Source organism: Panicum virgatum, chromosome 7N (assembly GCF_016808335.1).
Source record: "Panicum virgatum strain AP13 chromosome 7N, P.virgatum_v5, whole genome shotgun sequence".
NCBI lineage: Eukaryota > Viridiplantae > Streptophyta > Magnoliopsida > Poales > Poaceae > Panicum > Panicum virgatum.
The window spans coordinates 40,628,329-40,642,488 of NC_053151.1; the positions used below are offsets into that span (position 1 = coordinate 40,628,329).

Here is a 14,160-nt window from a genome sequence, read left to right on the forward strand (position 1 = left end):
CGAATACGTAATGGACTTAGGCCCACTTATTAATAACATAAGATGGACCAAACTCAAAATTTATATGAAAATTTTATTTGCTTTAGAAATAGATATAGATGTGTCAATATTTTGAATAGGTTGGTTCATCATTCCACATAGGTCAGGTATATATCTATGAGTTTCTCTCCCACCTCATTCAAATTTTTTTCACACCTATTACATGCTTCAATATTTTATTATAACTGTTTTAACAGTCCGCGAACCTTGAGTCAACATTTGCACAAGCTAATGTAATATCCCACCCTCGTAAATTCTGAATTAGCCTATTTGAAATGTTGAGTCGGAATTCGCCAACTGTTGAATTAGCTGTAAGAAAATGTTGAAGTACATATATCACGTGTGGGGAAATCTGTGTGAGGTGGGGGAGCAAGCCATAAATAAACATCTAACCCTCGTGTAATGTTGAAATAGTCTGTCAGAAATAGTGATAGAGTTGAAGGATCGTTGAATTAAGAGTAAGAAAATGTTGATGTTATCTATGGGTTGAGATTGATGTCCTGTAAATATGACAACTGGCGCAATGGAGGTCCGGATCCAGCTCGAGTAGATCGAACCGCTACATTCCAAGACACATGATACAACCAATGTATATGTCTCAAGCTGCGAGGTTGCTTGCATTGGTCTGTACGTGCTGCAGTGACTCGCGTCCTCACGGCCATTATCTGCTAATTTTCTGTGGAGCAGCAATCGCTGGTGAAGACCGGCGCGGCCACCACCGATGATTGCGGCACCGGATGATGCGACGTCTCGTATTGGACTCTTGCCTGTGGAGCAGTGGTTGCCGTCCAGCATCTCCAGCGGGCCTCCATTTCTCAATCCGACTATTTATCGATAGAGTTTTGTGTAAAAACTGTACTACAATAGATTTCTTTTATCTTATTCTTTTTCTAATAATTATTCACACAAATCAATAATACATCCTAATTACTCCCTCCTTCTCCGTTTATAAGGCATGGTGGAACATGACACGGTCTTCTAAATAACACTTTGACCATTTATTTATCATATATTATATCACTTTTGATTATAAACTTATAATCATTGTAAAATATATTTGATTATGAATCCAATCATATGAAATTTGCATTATAAAAATAAAAATTTAATAGTCAAATTATTGGTCAAAGATGACAAAGTTTGAATCTTGATATACGTGTATGCCTTATAAACAGGGAAGGAGGGAGTATTCCAAAATAGAGCAGTTGGCTTCGACAAGGTTATTAGAGACTGCAAAATCACCTCTCCCAATAACCATGAAAGAATTATTGAAACACCTCCATTAGCAGATTATTAGGATAGTATTATTACTGCTAGATACGCTCAAGACTATTGGAATATAAGTGAATTACCCATCTCTCTCCATCAGTTTAAATTTTTGGATTGAATTGTTTGGTCCATGCAACTCAATAAAGACAACTAATGCTTTTGTGGTCGTGTGCGGGGTTCACACTCGATCAAACAGTTCTGGACAATTTGGATGCTACAAGCCTACAATTAACATCCTGCACCACACATGGCTATCACTTGGATCCAGGAGGATCCAACTCATATCTTCTGATGAGATGCAATGGTGAACAGTATGTGATAAGCATCCAGAGGGACGCACTATTCTGCTTGTTTGAAACCAGGAGTTCGAGTTGGTTTGACAAAGCAAGCTTTTATGTTACACTGGCACAGATCATCACTCTCCTCTCGGTTTGGAGAAGCAAATACAGCTGGAATTCAAATACAGGAGACTTGACATTTCACTCTTCACCTCGTGATGTGAGCAACAAAGTCCTCAAGATCCTTCTGGGGTGACCCGCCGGCAGCCACGGACTCGCGGACGGCCTCGCCGACATCCGTGGCCCGCTGCCGCACGGCGCGCCCTTCGTCGGAGGCCATCATCCTCTCGATCACCTGCTGTAGGGTCGCCGCCGGAATCACCTCGGCGTGCTTCTCGCATGGCCGGACCAGGAAACCGGCCTTGAGGTACCCGCACACGAGCTCCGCGTCCCAGGGCTGGTCGGAGTGCATGGGCCACGCCAGGATGGGCTTCCCGTGGCTCAGGCTCTCCATCGTCGAGTTCCACCCGCAGTGGCTCACGAACGCCGCCGTGGCAGGGTGAGCCAGGATATCCAGCTGCGGCGCCCACCCGGTGATCACCAACCCTCTGCCACCGATTTGCTTGGTGAACTCGGCGAGCAGCCTGGCGTGCCGGCTCTCGCCGTCGTCCGCGAACACGTTGGCACGGTCGGCGTCGCGGAGGACCCAGATGAAGCGCTGGTTGCTGCCGCGCAGCGCCGCCGCGAGCTCCTCGATTTGCTCGCCGCGCAGCGAGGACATGGAACCAAACGACACGTAGAGCACGGATTCCGGCGGCTGTTCGTCGAGCCATCGGAGGCACCCGTGCCGGATTCCGCTGCTCTGCTCGGGCGCGCCCGCGTCCAGCAGCGGGTTTAGAGGCCCGATGGCGAACACCTTCTTGCCGATGGCTGCCATTTGCTGGGCGAGAAAATCGATGAACTCGCCCTCCAGCGCGCGGCACGAGTTGGCGAGCAAGCCGGCGCTGACAATCATGGATTGGTCCGCCCTCGTCCGTTTGAGGATGTACTCCATGAACTCCTCCGTCACGTAGCGGTCGATGGGGAGGTACTCTAGCCCGCGCTCGCGCAGAAACCTGCCCCCGTCTTCCACCCGCCCGATGATGGACGAGACGGCGGTGCAGTGCAGCCCGTACCCCTCGCCGTTGGGCAGCCGCGCGGCCTCTTCGGCGACGAAGCCGTTCATGAGGTCGTACAGGACCACGACGCGGCGGTGGGAGGCGGAGGCCTCGCGGAGGAGCGCCGCGACCGGGGCGGGCGCGCTGGCGGTGAAGGCCTCCCACAGGGGCATGAGGTGCGACGGGAAGGGCGACCCCGCGGCGGGGTCCGGCGGCGGCGAGGCGTACTCGGAGATGGCGAGCTCGTGGAACTCGACGCGGCGGATCGCGTCGTCGCCCCAGCCGTGCACGCGCGCGCGGGCCTGGCGTACGTGCTCCGCCGGCGCCGCGTAGTGCACAGGCAGCCCCCGCGCTGCGAGCTGCAGGGACAGGTGCAGGAGCTGGTTCAGGTGGCCCTGCGCCGGGAACGGCACCGCCACGACGGCGACGGATTCCATGGAGGCCGGTCGGGATTTCTCTAGCTAGATGGATTGGCTGTGGCTTGCGCTGAATGGTTCGCGCTTGACGAGCAGACAGGCTTACGTATCTTTCGACGTGGAAGAAGAGTTTGCTCGTTTTCTTCTCATGGCAGAAAGTGATCACTCGTCCGCGCCTCCCGTGCCATACGGCGAATTGACATGACCTGCTGGCTACTAGAAGCCCGCCCAGCTGCAGCTGTCGTGGAAATTCCTGCGCTCGGTGGAAGTGGAACGCCAAGTTGCAGTCCCACGCCCACGACGTCCATGCTAAGCTCAGTCCTATCATCTCATTAATACCGATGAAAAACTTCCATCGAACGCTCCTTTAGTCTGTCGCAACATCAAAGAATAACGTTCGCAATATAGAAAATAGACGTCTACAACATAAATAATCATCATTTGCTGTGGGACCGAAGCCGGCGACCAGAGGGGGGTGAATGGGAGCCGATCAAAATTTCTTCGAAATTCGAATCGTCGGCCTATGTCCCAAAATCGCCCAAGCCCTCAAGCGTTCTGACCAAAGTTTGGAGTAGCTATTGAAAAGCTAACCCAACACAAGAGGCCTCGAACGAGCGAGCGAAACCACGAAACAAAACGGAAGCGAATCGGGAAAATTGCAGAACTGATCTGCCTGGACCGGTCTGACCGGTGCGCTGGACCGATTTGACCGGTGCGCTGGACCGGTCTAACCGGTCGTGCCTACCGGTCTGACCGGTAGCACCCAGAAAACCCCCGAGAAATTGGATTCAAACGTTGAATCTCGAGCAAACGACCACGAAAATCGGTGAAACTTGAGGGATTGCTTCGCCCCTACCCCGTGAACATATCCCCAAAAGATCTCGTCCTAAAGATCAACGATTCTTGAGAATTCGAGATAATATCAAAAGGGTTGGGGTTTTCTCTAAAACTCAAGAACTCGAATTCGAAAGAGCTCGTGATTCCAGAGGGTGTAGGACATGGCTAGATGCACGGGAATCACAGCTAAGAACTCGTAGCCTCCTCTCAATCAAGTGTGCCAAAAACGAAATCGAAAATCCATTGCACAAGGCACAAAACCAGGGGATTGAATCGAATCAAAAGCCCAGAGGGCACGACGAGGATAGGGTCTCCTTTCTCAATCAAATCCCTTACAAGGTTTCAACAATCCATGGACAAAATCAACTCAAACGAAAGGAACAGAGGGAGAGAGACGCAGGGGCGGCGGCCTGGAGAAACAGAGAGTCCACGAACAGATTACAAAAGCCGCAATCAACCTAACACAAGTGAAGGGGTATTTATACCCGCGGGACCGGTCAGACCGGTACGCTGGACCGGTCAGACCGGTTGGTTAGACCGGTCAGACCGGTGCCAGGGACCGGTCAGACCGGTTGGCCTGCAGCACCCCTGTACACGATCTCATCCGACGGCCGAGGTTCTTTCTTCGAAACGAAGTCTTCTCCGCGATGCCGCCGTCTTGATGGAGATCCAGTCCGCGGTTTTGGAGGGTCCGCGAAACCCGGGTAGGTGGCCGGTTTTGAGAAAACCGCCAAAACCTCACGCGCGGGAAGATTCCCGCCTCCGCGCCGTGGCCCTAGACGCCGTTCCCGCCTCGGCCTTCTGACGGCCCTAGACGCCACCCGACGCCCGTGCTCCGCGGACGTGGCGGACGCATTCAGAAAATCACCTTGGCCTGGCGGACGTGCTCCGCGGGTGCCGTGAAGTCATGCACAGTCTTGCCCGGGTTCTCACAAGTGCAAAGTGAGCCGTCCCGAAAGCTCGATCAGTGCGACAAGCAATCCCACCTGGATCTTTTCAATCCATTTCAAGAACAGTTCAAGCAATTTTATCAAATTTAGATCATTTCAAGTGTGAATTGCTGAACAGAAGGCTATACTAGCATGAATAAGATAGCAAAGCACATCAATACACCCTAACATGCTAGTAGCCAAAGCAGGGTGATCATGTTTTCAGATTTTCAAAACAAAATAGCTTAACTCAGATGATGTCATTTACACAGTGGAGCAAGCTATACATGATCAAATTTATCAACTCACACTAGCAGACACTAGAAGATCATAGCAATGTATACAAGAATGCTAGTGCAAGTGAGAAAATGCAAAATGCAAACATGTACAATGCATATGCACAATGCAACTACCAAACCTAGAAAAACAAAGAGAAGCAAAACAAAGACCTACCAAGCTAACCAAAGCAAAAGTCAGAGATCAAAAGGGGTAACAAACCCCAAGCTCCCCTCGCAAACGAGCAAAAGTGCCATGCTCAAGCGGTTTGGTGAGAATATCTGCGGTTTGCCTATCTGAAGGGACATGGAACAAGTCTATGTGTCCTCTCTCATGGTTGTCTCGCAGGAAATGGAATCAGATGTCTATATGCTTGGTTCTGGAGTGTAGGACAGGGTTCTTTGCAATGCTAATGGCTAACATATTGTCTACAAAGATGGGAACCCTACCAAAACTCAAGCCATAATCCTGCAAGGTTTGTTTCATCCAAAGTATCTGGGAGCAGCAGCTAGCAGCGGCAACATACTCAGCTTCTGTGGAAGAAAGCGCTACGCTAGCCTGCTTGCGAGAGGACCAAGACACCAAAGATGTACCGAGAAATTGACAAGTGCCGGATGTCGACTTGCGATCCAACCGACACCCACCGAAATCGGCATCAGAAAAGCCCACTAAAACCAGAGAAGAATCTGCAGAATACCAAAGACCAAATTCAGGGGTGAATTTCAGATACCTGAAGATGCGTTTCACCACCTGCCTGTGGGAGGTGCGTGGAGAAGCCTGGTAGCGCGCACAAAGGCAGACGCCGAACTGGATGTCTGGTCGCGTCGCCGTCAGGTACAGGAGCGAGCCGATCATGCTCCTGTACTCCTTCTGGTCCACCGCCTCACCATCCAAGTCCTCATCAAGCGCCGTAGATGTACTGATCGGAGTCGGCTGAGGAGACAAGTCACTCATGTCGAACTTTCGCAGCAAGTCTCTAGTGTACTTGGCTTGATGGACAAAAGTGCCCTGAGGAGTTTGCTTGATCTGCAGCCCGAGGAAGAACTGCAACTCACCCATCATGCTCATCTCGAACTCCCTGGACATCTGCTCAGAAAACTTGGAGACAAGAGCGTGAGAAGAGCCACCAAAGATAATATCATCCACGTATATCTGAACTAAAAGAAAATCAGTGCCAGATCACATGAGGAACAAGGTTTTATCAACACATCCCATTTTAAAGCCCTGAGCCAGCAAAAAGGTTTTCAATCTATCATACCAAGCTCTAGGTGCCTGTTTCAAACCGTAAAGAGCTTTCTGAAGTTTATAAACACGGTTTGGAAACTTGGAATTTTCAAAACCAGGGGGTTGCTTTACATAAACCTCTTCTTCGATAAAACCATTAAAGAAGGCAGATTTAACATCCATTTGGAAAACCTTAAAACCCTTGGAAGCAGCAAATGCAAGAAAGATTCGAATAGCCTCCAAACGAGCAACAGGAGCAAAGGTTTCCTCAAAATCAATACCCTCTTTTTGGCAAAACCCCTGGGCAACAAGACGAGCCTTGTTTCGAACAACCAAACCATCCTCACCCTGCTTGTTTTTGAACACCCACTTCGTTCCGATGGGATTACAAGCAGGTGGAGGCTCGACTAAGACCCAAACTTGGTTTCTTTCAAAATTTTCAAGTTCCTCATGCATGGCATTGACCCAATTAGAATCAGAAAGAGCGTGTCCAATATCTTTGGGCTCAAAAGAGGCAACAAACGCTGAATGAGCAAAGCCAGCGATACTTGTTACCTTGGACCTGGTGACTCGCTCGTTGAGATCACCTAGCATCTGTTGAGGCGGATGGCGATGCTGAATATGTCGCGGTGCTTCCCGTGTCGAAGTCGCCTCCTCCTCAACAAAAGCTGGTGCCTCCTCAGGTGCAGCTGGTGTAGCCTGAGTCACCTCCTCGAACAGCCCCCGGGAAGTAGACGTAGTCGGGTCGGGGCCGTCGTCATCGTCCGAGCTCGTAGCAGAGATAGCTGGGTCCACAGCACGCGTGGTAGCCTCAGCCTCGCCATCTGCAGCTTCTTCCTCCTCATCTTCAAAGATGGAGGTGCCGAGCTCATCATCTCCTGCAACTTCAAAGACAGAAGAATTGCACGGTGCAGTCTCGTCGAAAGTGACTTCACAAGTCTCTCTGACGATGTTAGTATCAATAATCAGCACACGGTACGCTCTAGAGTGAGAAGCATAACCGAGAAAAATACCGTCAGACGAGCGAGACTCAAATTTATCAAGATTTCCATCTTTCAGCACAAAGCACCGGCAACCGAAAACTCTGAGATGGTCAACACGGGGCTGGCGTCCAAACCGCAACTCATAAGAAGTCCTGTGCATGAAAGCACGCAAGAAAATGCGGTTGGACACGTAACAAGCGGTGTTAACCGCCTCAGCCCAGTATTTGCGAGGAGTCCTATGCTCATCGAGCATCGTCCTCGCCATCTCAACCAGCGTCCGATTCTTCCGCTCTACAACTCCATTCTGCTGTGGAGTGTAGGGAGAAGAATACTGGTGTTCAAGACCTTGATCACTGCAAAAGACATCAAAACGAGCGTTTTTGAATTCTGTGCCATTGTCAGAGCGGATCGCTCGCATGGCCTGGGGTAGCTCGTTTTTCAACCTCAAGATCAAGTCTCGAACAAACTCGAAAGCCTCATCCTTGGTTCTCATGAAAAAGGCCCAAGAATAGCGAGAAAAATCGTCCACAATCACAAGCACGTACCACTTCCCGCCAACAGACATCACCCTGGAAGGACCGACAGTGTCCATGTGTAGCAACTCTCCAGTGTGAGAGGTCATCACCTGATTAACAGGCGGATGTGAAGCGGCAATCATCTTACCGTGACGACAAGGATGGCAAACAAGGTTCTTCTCAAACTTCAATTTGGGCAATCCTCGGATCAGGCCAAGTGAGCTCAGTCTCGACAACAAATCGAAGCTCAAATGTCCTAGTCTCCTATGCCACTTCCATAAATTAGAAGAAGGACCAGCCATCAAGCAATGAGAAGGGCCAAAAGGAGTTCCAGAGAAGTCAACCAAGAAAACTCGATCGTGAGGTGCAATCCGGCAAACCAAATCTCCCCTGGAATCCAAAACACGCGAACAGCCCTCCTTGAAGCGAACCTCAAACCCCTCATCAAGAAGTTGCGAGACAGAGAGGAAATTAAAACCAAGATTCGAAACCAAAGCAACTTCTCTCGGGGTAAAGCGATCAGAAACTCGAACAACGCCAAGTCCACGTACCTTTCCTCTTCCATTATCCCCGAACACAATGTACTCCTTTGAGTGCATCGGGGTGAGGCTGGAGAACCATTTGTCATTTCCGGTCATGTGGCACGAACAACCGGAGTCCATGATCCACCTGTTCTCCAAGCCTCCGACCTGCACATCAGTAATGAGACAAAGGGTGAGCAAATGTCTCAACACTGGGGTTAGCAAAGTGAGAAGCAAACCAGTGTCGAGCCATTTGCTCTACAGAAGGGTTAGCAAAACCAGACAAAGCGTATCCCCCGTCCCGTCTACCGCGTGACTGACGAACACCACCGCGAGGAAAGCATGGAGCCTCAAAACCTCCTCCAAAGCCTCGGTCCTGTGGTCCATAGCCGTACTGAAAACGACCAGGAGCACGACCGGCAAAGTGACCACCAGCTGGAGCACGGTAACCACCACCGTCTCCCTGACCTCCACCTACACGGCGCGCCCTAGCATCTCGCCTATCACCACGCTGAGAAGGACCATGCACCCGAGCAGAGTACATGTCCGCGTTCTGTCTCTCCTGCTCTCTCCTCACAGCCCGCTTCCTCCTGAAGCAAAACTCCTCCAGGTGACCTTCCCTGTCACAGAACTCGTAGTGGTACCTCACCTCACGCTTGGGAGGTGGAGGCCTAGCCTGCGGACGAGGAGGAGCAGCCCTCTTCTTCTGGGCAACCTGGGCTGTGGCAGCAGGGAGCGTGTCGAGGGGGTTCCTCAGCGCATTGGGCTTTGGAACCCAAACCTGCTTCTGCGGAGGTGCTTTCGGTGGTTCTTTAAGCACACCATCCGCGGGGTCAACAAGCGAAGGCTGCGTGCTCGTGCTAGCAGTGTTTCCAGCAGCCTTGTCAATCTTACCGTACAACTTGTCAAAGTCTGACTTCGTGTACGTGTAACCGACCCTAAACCCATCACCACGCTTGAACTGCTTGATCATCAGAAACCCAACTCAGAATCGCCCTAAGATAGGTATTCTCATTCTCCAAGTTGGCTTTCTCTACCGCAAGACTATCCATATCAGCAATCAAATCAGGGCAAACAGAGCAGTCAATAGGTGGGCTAGACTCTATGACCTTAGTCTTTCCAAAAGACTTGATCAAAGCGTTTTTCTCCTCTAGCTCCGACCTAAGCGTGGGACAAAGCTTACAAGCGCCAAGCAAAACTGGCCTAGACTTCATCTCCTCTAGCTCGCACACAACAGTAGCAAACTTAGACTGCAACGAAGCTAGATCAGACTTAAAGATAGGACACTCCTCGCATTCAAGCACATCGCTAACAATAGGAGCATCCTTAACCAGTTCTAGTTCATGCTTGGCCTTAGCGAGCTCATGAGACACGTCAGCAAGCGAAGTCTTTGCAACATCTAAGTTCGCGACGTTCTCATCATGCTTGGCACGGAGAGCAACAAGATCGTTCATGTGAGATATGCGGCCAGCGCACTCATCCTCACTAGATTTCTCCCTAGCACAAGCCAGCTCAGCCCTAAGCTTTCTACGCTCTCTAGCTGCTTCCTTAAGCAGCCTCTTCTGGTTGTCGAGAGTGGCATACAACTCCCTAACCTCTGTAACAAGCAGGTCGATCGTGGAGTTTACCTCTGAATCGCTCTCGGATCCAGGAGAAGAGCTGGAGTGCGTCGGTGTAGCATGTCCACCCGAAGACGCACGAGCACCATCGGCTTCGCCCGCCATGGTGCAGAAGCTCTTGCGCCGACAGGCCGCCAAGCAAAGACCGATGAAGCCGGTGGCTTCCTTGTCCCACTTCTTCTTTTTCTTGTCGTCGTCGTCGGAGGTCGGTGAAGAAGAGCGGTCGGTGTCGGAGCTCTTGTCGAGGTCGCTGAGCTGCGCTAGGAAGGCCTTCTCCCGCTTCTTGGCCTTGTACTGGAAGCGCTTCTTGAGCGACTCCTTGTCGAAGCGTCCTCCCCGGTCACGACTGCGGTGCGTGTGGTGCCGACGCTCCTTGTTGGAGCCTCCCTTGTCACGGTCGCGGTGGCGGTAGTAGTCGAAGGAGTTGTTCTGGCCACCGGCGGACTTCTTGGGGCAATCGGCGATGAAGTGGTTCAGATCGCCGCACTTGTAGCACCCGGGGTTCTTCTTCCTCTGCCTGTTGTGGTAGACGTGCTAGAACTTGCTGATGAGAAGGCACAAGTCGTCGTCGCCCAGCTGCTCATCTGAAACAGAAGGCAAAGAGGCAAGAGAAAAGCCAAGAGCAGAGTTAGCGTTAGAGCCCGATCCACCCGGGCCAGTCACAAGAGCGACGCTCTTGGAAGGAGGGGCACCATTGAGCTTGGCTCGTGTCTGGTTATCCACCTCCGTGGCCTTGAGCTTGCTGAAAAGCTCGTTCACGGTCAGAGTCTCATAGTCAGCAGACTCAATGATCGTGTTCACCTTGAGATCCCACACAGAGCGGTCAAGCGCGTAGAGCAACTTGAGAGCCTTCTCGTGCTCTGTGTACTCAAGGGCACCAGGAGATCTGTTCGCATTGACCTTGTTCACAATCGACTGAAAACGACTGAACATCAGGTCAATGCTCTCACCCGGCTCCTGTGTGAAGTTCTCGTACTCACGCCGGTGAGTCTCGAACAGTCTGGCCTTCACCTGAGGTGTACCCTCGTGGTAGTTCTCAAGACACGTCCAAATTTTGTGGGCTTCCTGAAAACCCTGGACGCGTGAGAACTCCGCACGAGAAACGCCAGCGAACAAGGCATTGACGGACTTGGCGTTAGCCTCGTGCTGGGTCACCTGAAGAGGTGTGGTCCGAACAGCAAGCACCTCGTAAAGCTGGTTCGTGGTAATCTCCCAGACATCGGCTCCCATGCTCTGCAGGAAGGCTCTCATGCGAACCTTCCAGTAGGCATAATCCTCGCCGGAAAACACCAGGATCTTACCAAGACTCGCCATGGTCGCCGAGTGGTTTTCGAACCGGTTAAGGTACTGAAAACCTCAACCAAGCTCTGATACCAATTGTGGGACCGAAGCCGGCGACCAGAGGGGGGGGGTGAATGGGAGCCGATCAAAATTTCTTCGAAATTCGAATTGTCGGCCTATGTCCCAAAATCGCCCAAGCCCTCAAGCGTTCTGACCAAAGTTTGGAGTAGCTATTGAAAAGCTAACCCAACACAAGAGGCCTCGAACGAGCGAGCGAAACCACGAAGCAAAACGGAAGCGAATCGGGAAAATTGCAGAACTGATCTGCCTGGACCGGTCTGACCGGTGCGCTGGACCGATCTGACCGGTGCGCTGGACCGGTCTAACCGGTCGTGCCTACCGGTCTGACCGGTAGCACCCAGAAAACCCCCGAGAAATTGGATTCAAACGTTGAATCTCGAGCAAACGACCACGAAAATCGGTGAAACTTGGGGGATTGCTTCGCCCCTACCCCGTGAACATATCCCCAAAAGATCTCGTCCTAAAGATCAATGATTCTTGAGAATTCGAGATGAGATCAAAAGGGTTGGGGTTTTCTCTAAAACTCAAGAACTCGAATTCGAAAGAGCTCGTGATTCCAGAGGGTGTAGGACAGGGCTAGATGCACGGGAATCACAGCTAAGAACTCGTAGCCTCCTCTCAATCAAGTGTGCCAAAAATGAAATCGAAAATCCATTGCACAAGGCACAAAACCAGGGGATTGAATCGAATCAAAAGCCCAGAGGGCACGAGGAGGATAGGGCCTCCTTTCCCAATCAAATCCCTTACAAGGTTTCAACAATCCATGGACAAAATCAACTCAAACGAGAGGAACAGAGGGAGGGAGACGCAGGGGCGGCGGCCTGGAGAAACAGAGAGTCCACGAACAGATTACAAAAGCCGCAATCAACCTAACACAAGTGAAGGGGTATTTATACCCGCGGGACCGGTCAGACCGGTACGCTGGACCGGTCAGACCGGTTGGTTAGACCGGTCAGACCGGTACGCTGGACCGGTCAGACCGGTTGGTTAGACCGGTCAGACCGGTGCCAGGGACCGGTCAGACCGGTTGGCCTGCAGCACCCCTGTACACGATCTCATCCGATGGCCGAGGTTCTTTCTTCGAAACGAAGTCTTCTCCGCGATGCCGCCGTCTTGATGGAGATCCAGTCCGCGGTTTTGGAGGGTCCGCGAAACCCGGGTAGGTGGCCGGTTTTGAGAAAACCGCCAAAACCTCACGCGCGGGAAGATTCCCGCCTCCGCGCCGTGGCCCTAGACGCCGTTCCCGCCTCGGCCTTCTGACGGCCCTAGACGCCGCCCGACGGCCGTCACCTCCTCGCCCGCAGCGAGGCCCTATACGCCGTCGACGCCCGTCGCCTCCGTCAGTCCCGAGACCGACGCCCGTGCCTCCATGACTTGGCGTCTTCAACCGCCGTCCGCCTCCTTGGTTTTATGGCGCAAACCAAGAAACCCGCCTTCCGTCGCCGCTTGCGCCCTCGATCCAGGAGTGGACGCCACAGCTGCCGCCCGGTCCGAGCTCCGGTCCCGGCTGCCCTTCACCGCCGTCCACCGCACGGTCCATCGGCCACAGCCCCTCCACGGCAGCTCCCCGTCGACACTCGACGCCCGTGTACCTGCAATCCAAAGACCAAGCGCACAATCACACCGCACGGTTGACAATTCACTCATCACAAGCAGGATAGAGTACTCTCATTCCTCATTTGCAATATCAAAAAATATTGAAAAAAAAAATTGTTAACCATCCGTTGAAAAAAACTCGCCGCAACATTTGTTTCATATATTGCAAAAAATATTTAAATCTCTCATTGAAGATGCAACATTCAAATAAAACACTTGCAACAACGTAAAAACATATACAACATTCACATGTAACACTTGCAAAATTTCAAAATTTCTATTGCAACATCATAAAATACATGTTGCAGCATGACCACCAGGTGCTCACGACAGCCTTCGCTCCTCTTCAACCTCCGGAGCTACCCACCATGGTTGCCGCCAGGAGCTCTTTCGACGGTCGGCGTGGCTTACCACTGACGAGTGGGAGCGGCAACTGGGGCGGAGGAAGGTGTCGCTGTCGGCCCAGGTTGCACCACAGCCGCTGCTGCGCATCACCGCTGCCATGCCCCCCCGGCCGCCATCCCGCCGAGCGCCGCTCCGCCACGCCCCACCGCCGTCGCTGCACCGCGCCCCGCCGCCGCCTCCGCCGCCGGGCTACGTGCCACCCCAGTCACGTTCTGCCGTTGCCGCGCCATCCCGCCCCGCGCGCTGCATGCAACGCTTGTGAGAAGGGTGTCCAATCTATCGGACGTTATGCTCTTAGCATTACAATTATTTTATTACACCATACCTGCAAGACTAAGGATGTGTTTAGTTGGCAAAATTTTTTGCTTTAGGTATTGCATCGGATGTTTGACCAGATGTCCGAAAGGATTTTCAGACACTAATAAAAAAACTAATTTCATAATTCGCCTAGAAACCGCGAGACAAATCTTCTGAGACTAATTAATCAGTCATTATTAAAAGTGAGGTACTGTAGCACTTATGGCTAATCATGTACTAATTAGTCTCAAAAGATTTGTCTTGTTGTGTACATCCAAACTATACAATTAATTTTTCGTTTCAATTACATTTAATACTCCATCCATATATTCAAAGGGTGGCCCAAAAATTTTTAGCAAAAAATTTTGGGAACTAAACATGCCCTAAGCAGCAGGTGCATAAGAATTACAAACTCCCTCTGGTGGTGAGAGGAGCCA

The 14,160-nt window shown here is 51.6% G+C and overlaps 1 protein-coding gene across 1 annotated transcript; it reads right to left on the reverse strand.

Moving 5' to 3' along the window:
* Positions 1-1,556: 1,556 nt before the first annotated feature.
* Positions 1,557-3,450, reverse strand: LOC120682892 (putative cis-zeatin O-glucosyltransferase). Its single transcript, XM_039964914.1, has one exon. It carries the CDS (start codon positions 3,178-3,180, stop codon positions 1,795-1,797), a length of 1,386 nt encoding a protein of 461 aa, XP_039820848.1. The 5' UTR covers positions 3,181-3,450; the 3' UTR covers positions 1,557-1,794.
* Between the last annotated feature and the right edge of the window lie 10,710 nt (positions 3,451-14,160).

Coding starts and splice junctions, on each gene's coding strand:
- LOC120682892 (XM_039964914.1), bottom strand. CDS start 3,180: ATGGAATCCGTCGCCGTCGTGGCGGTGCCGTTCCCGGCGCAGGGCCAC.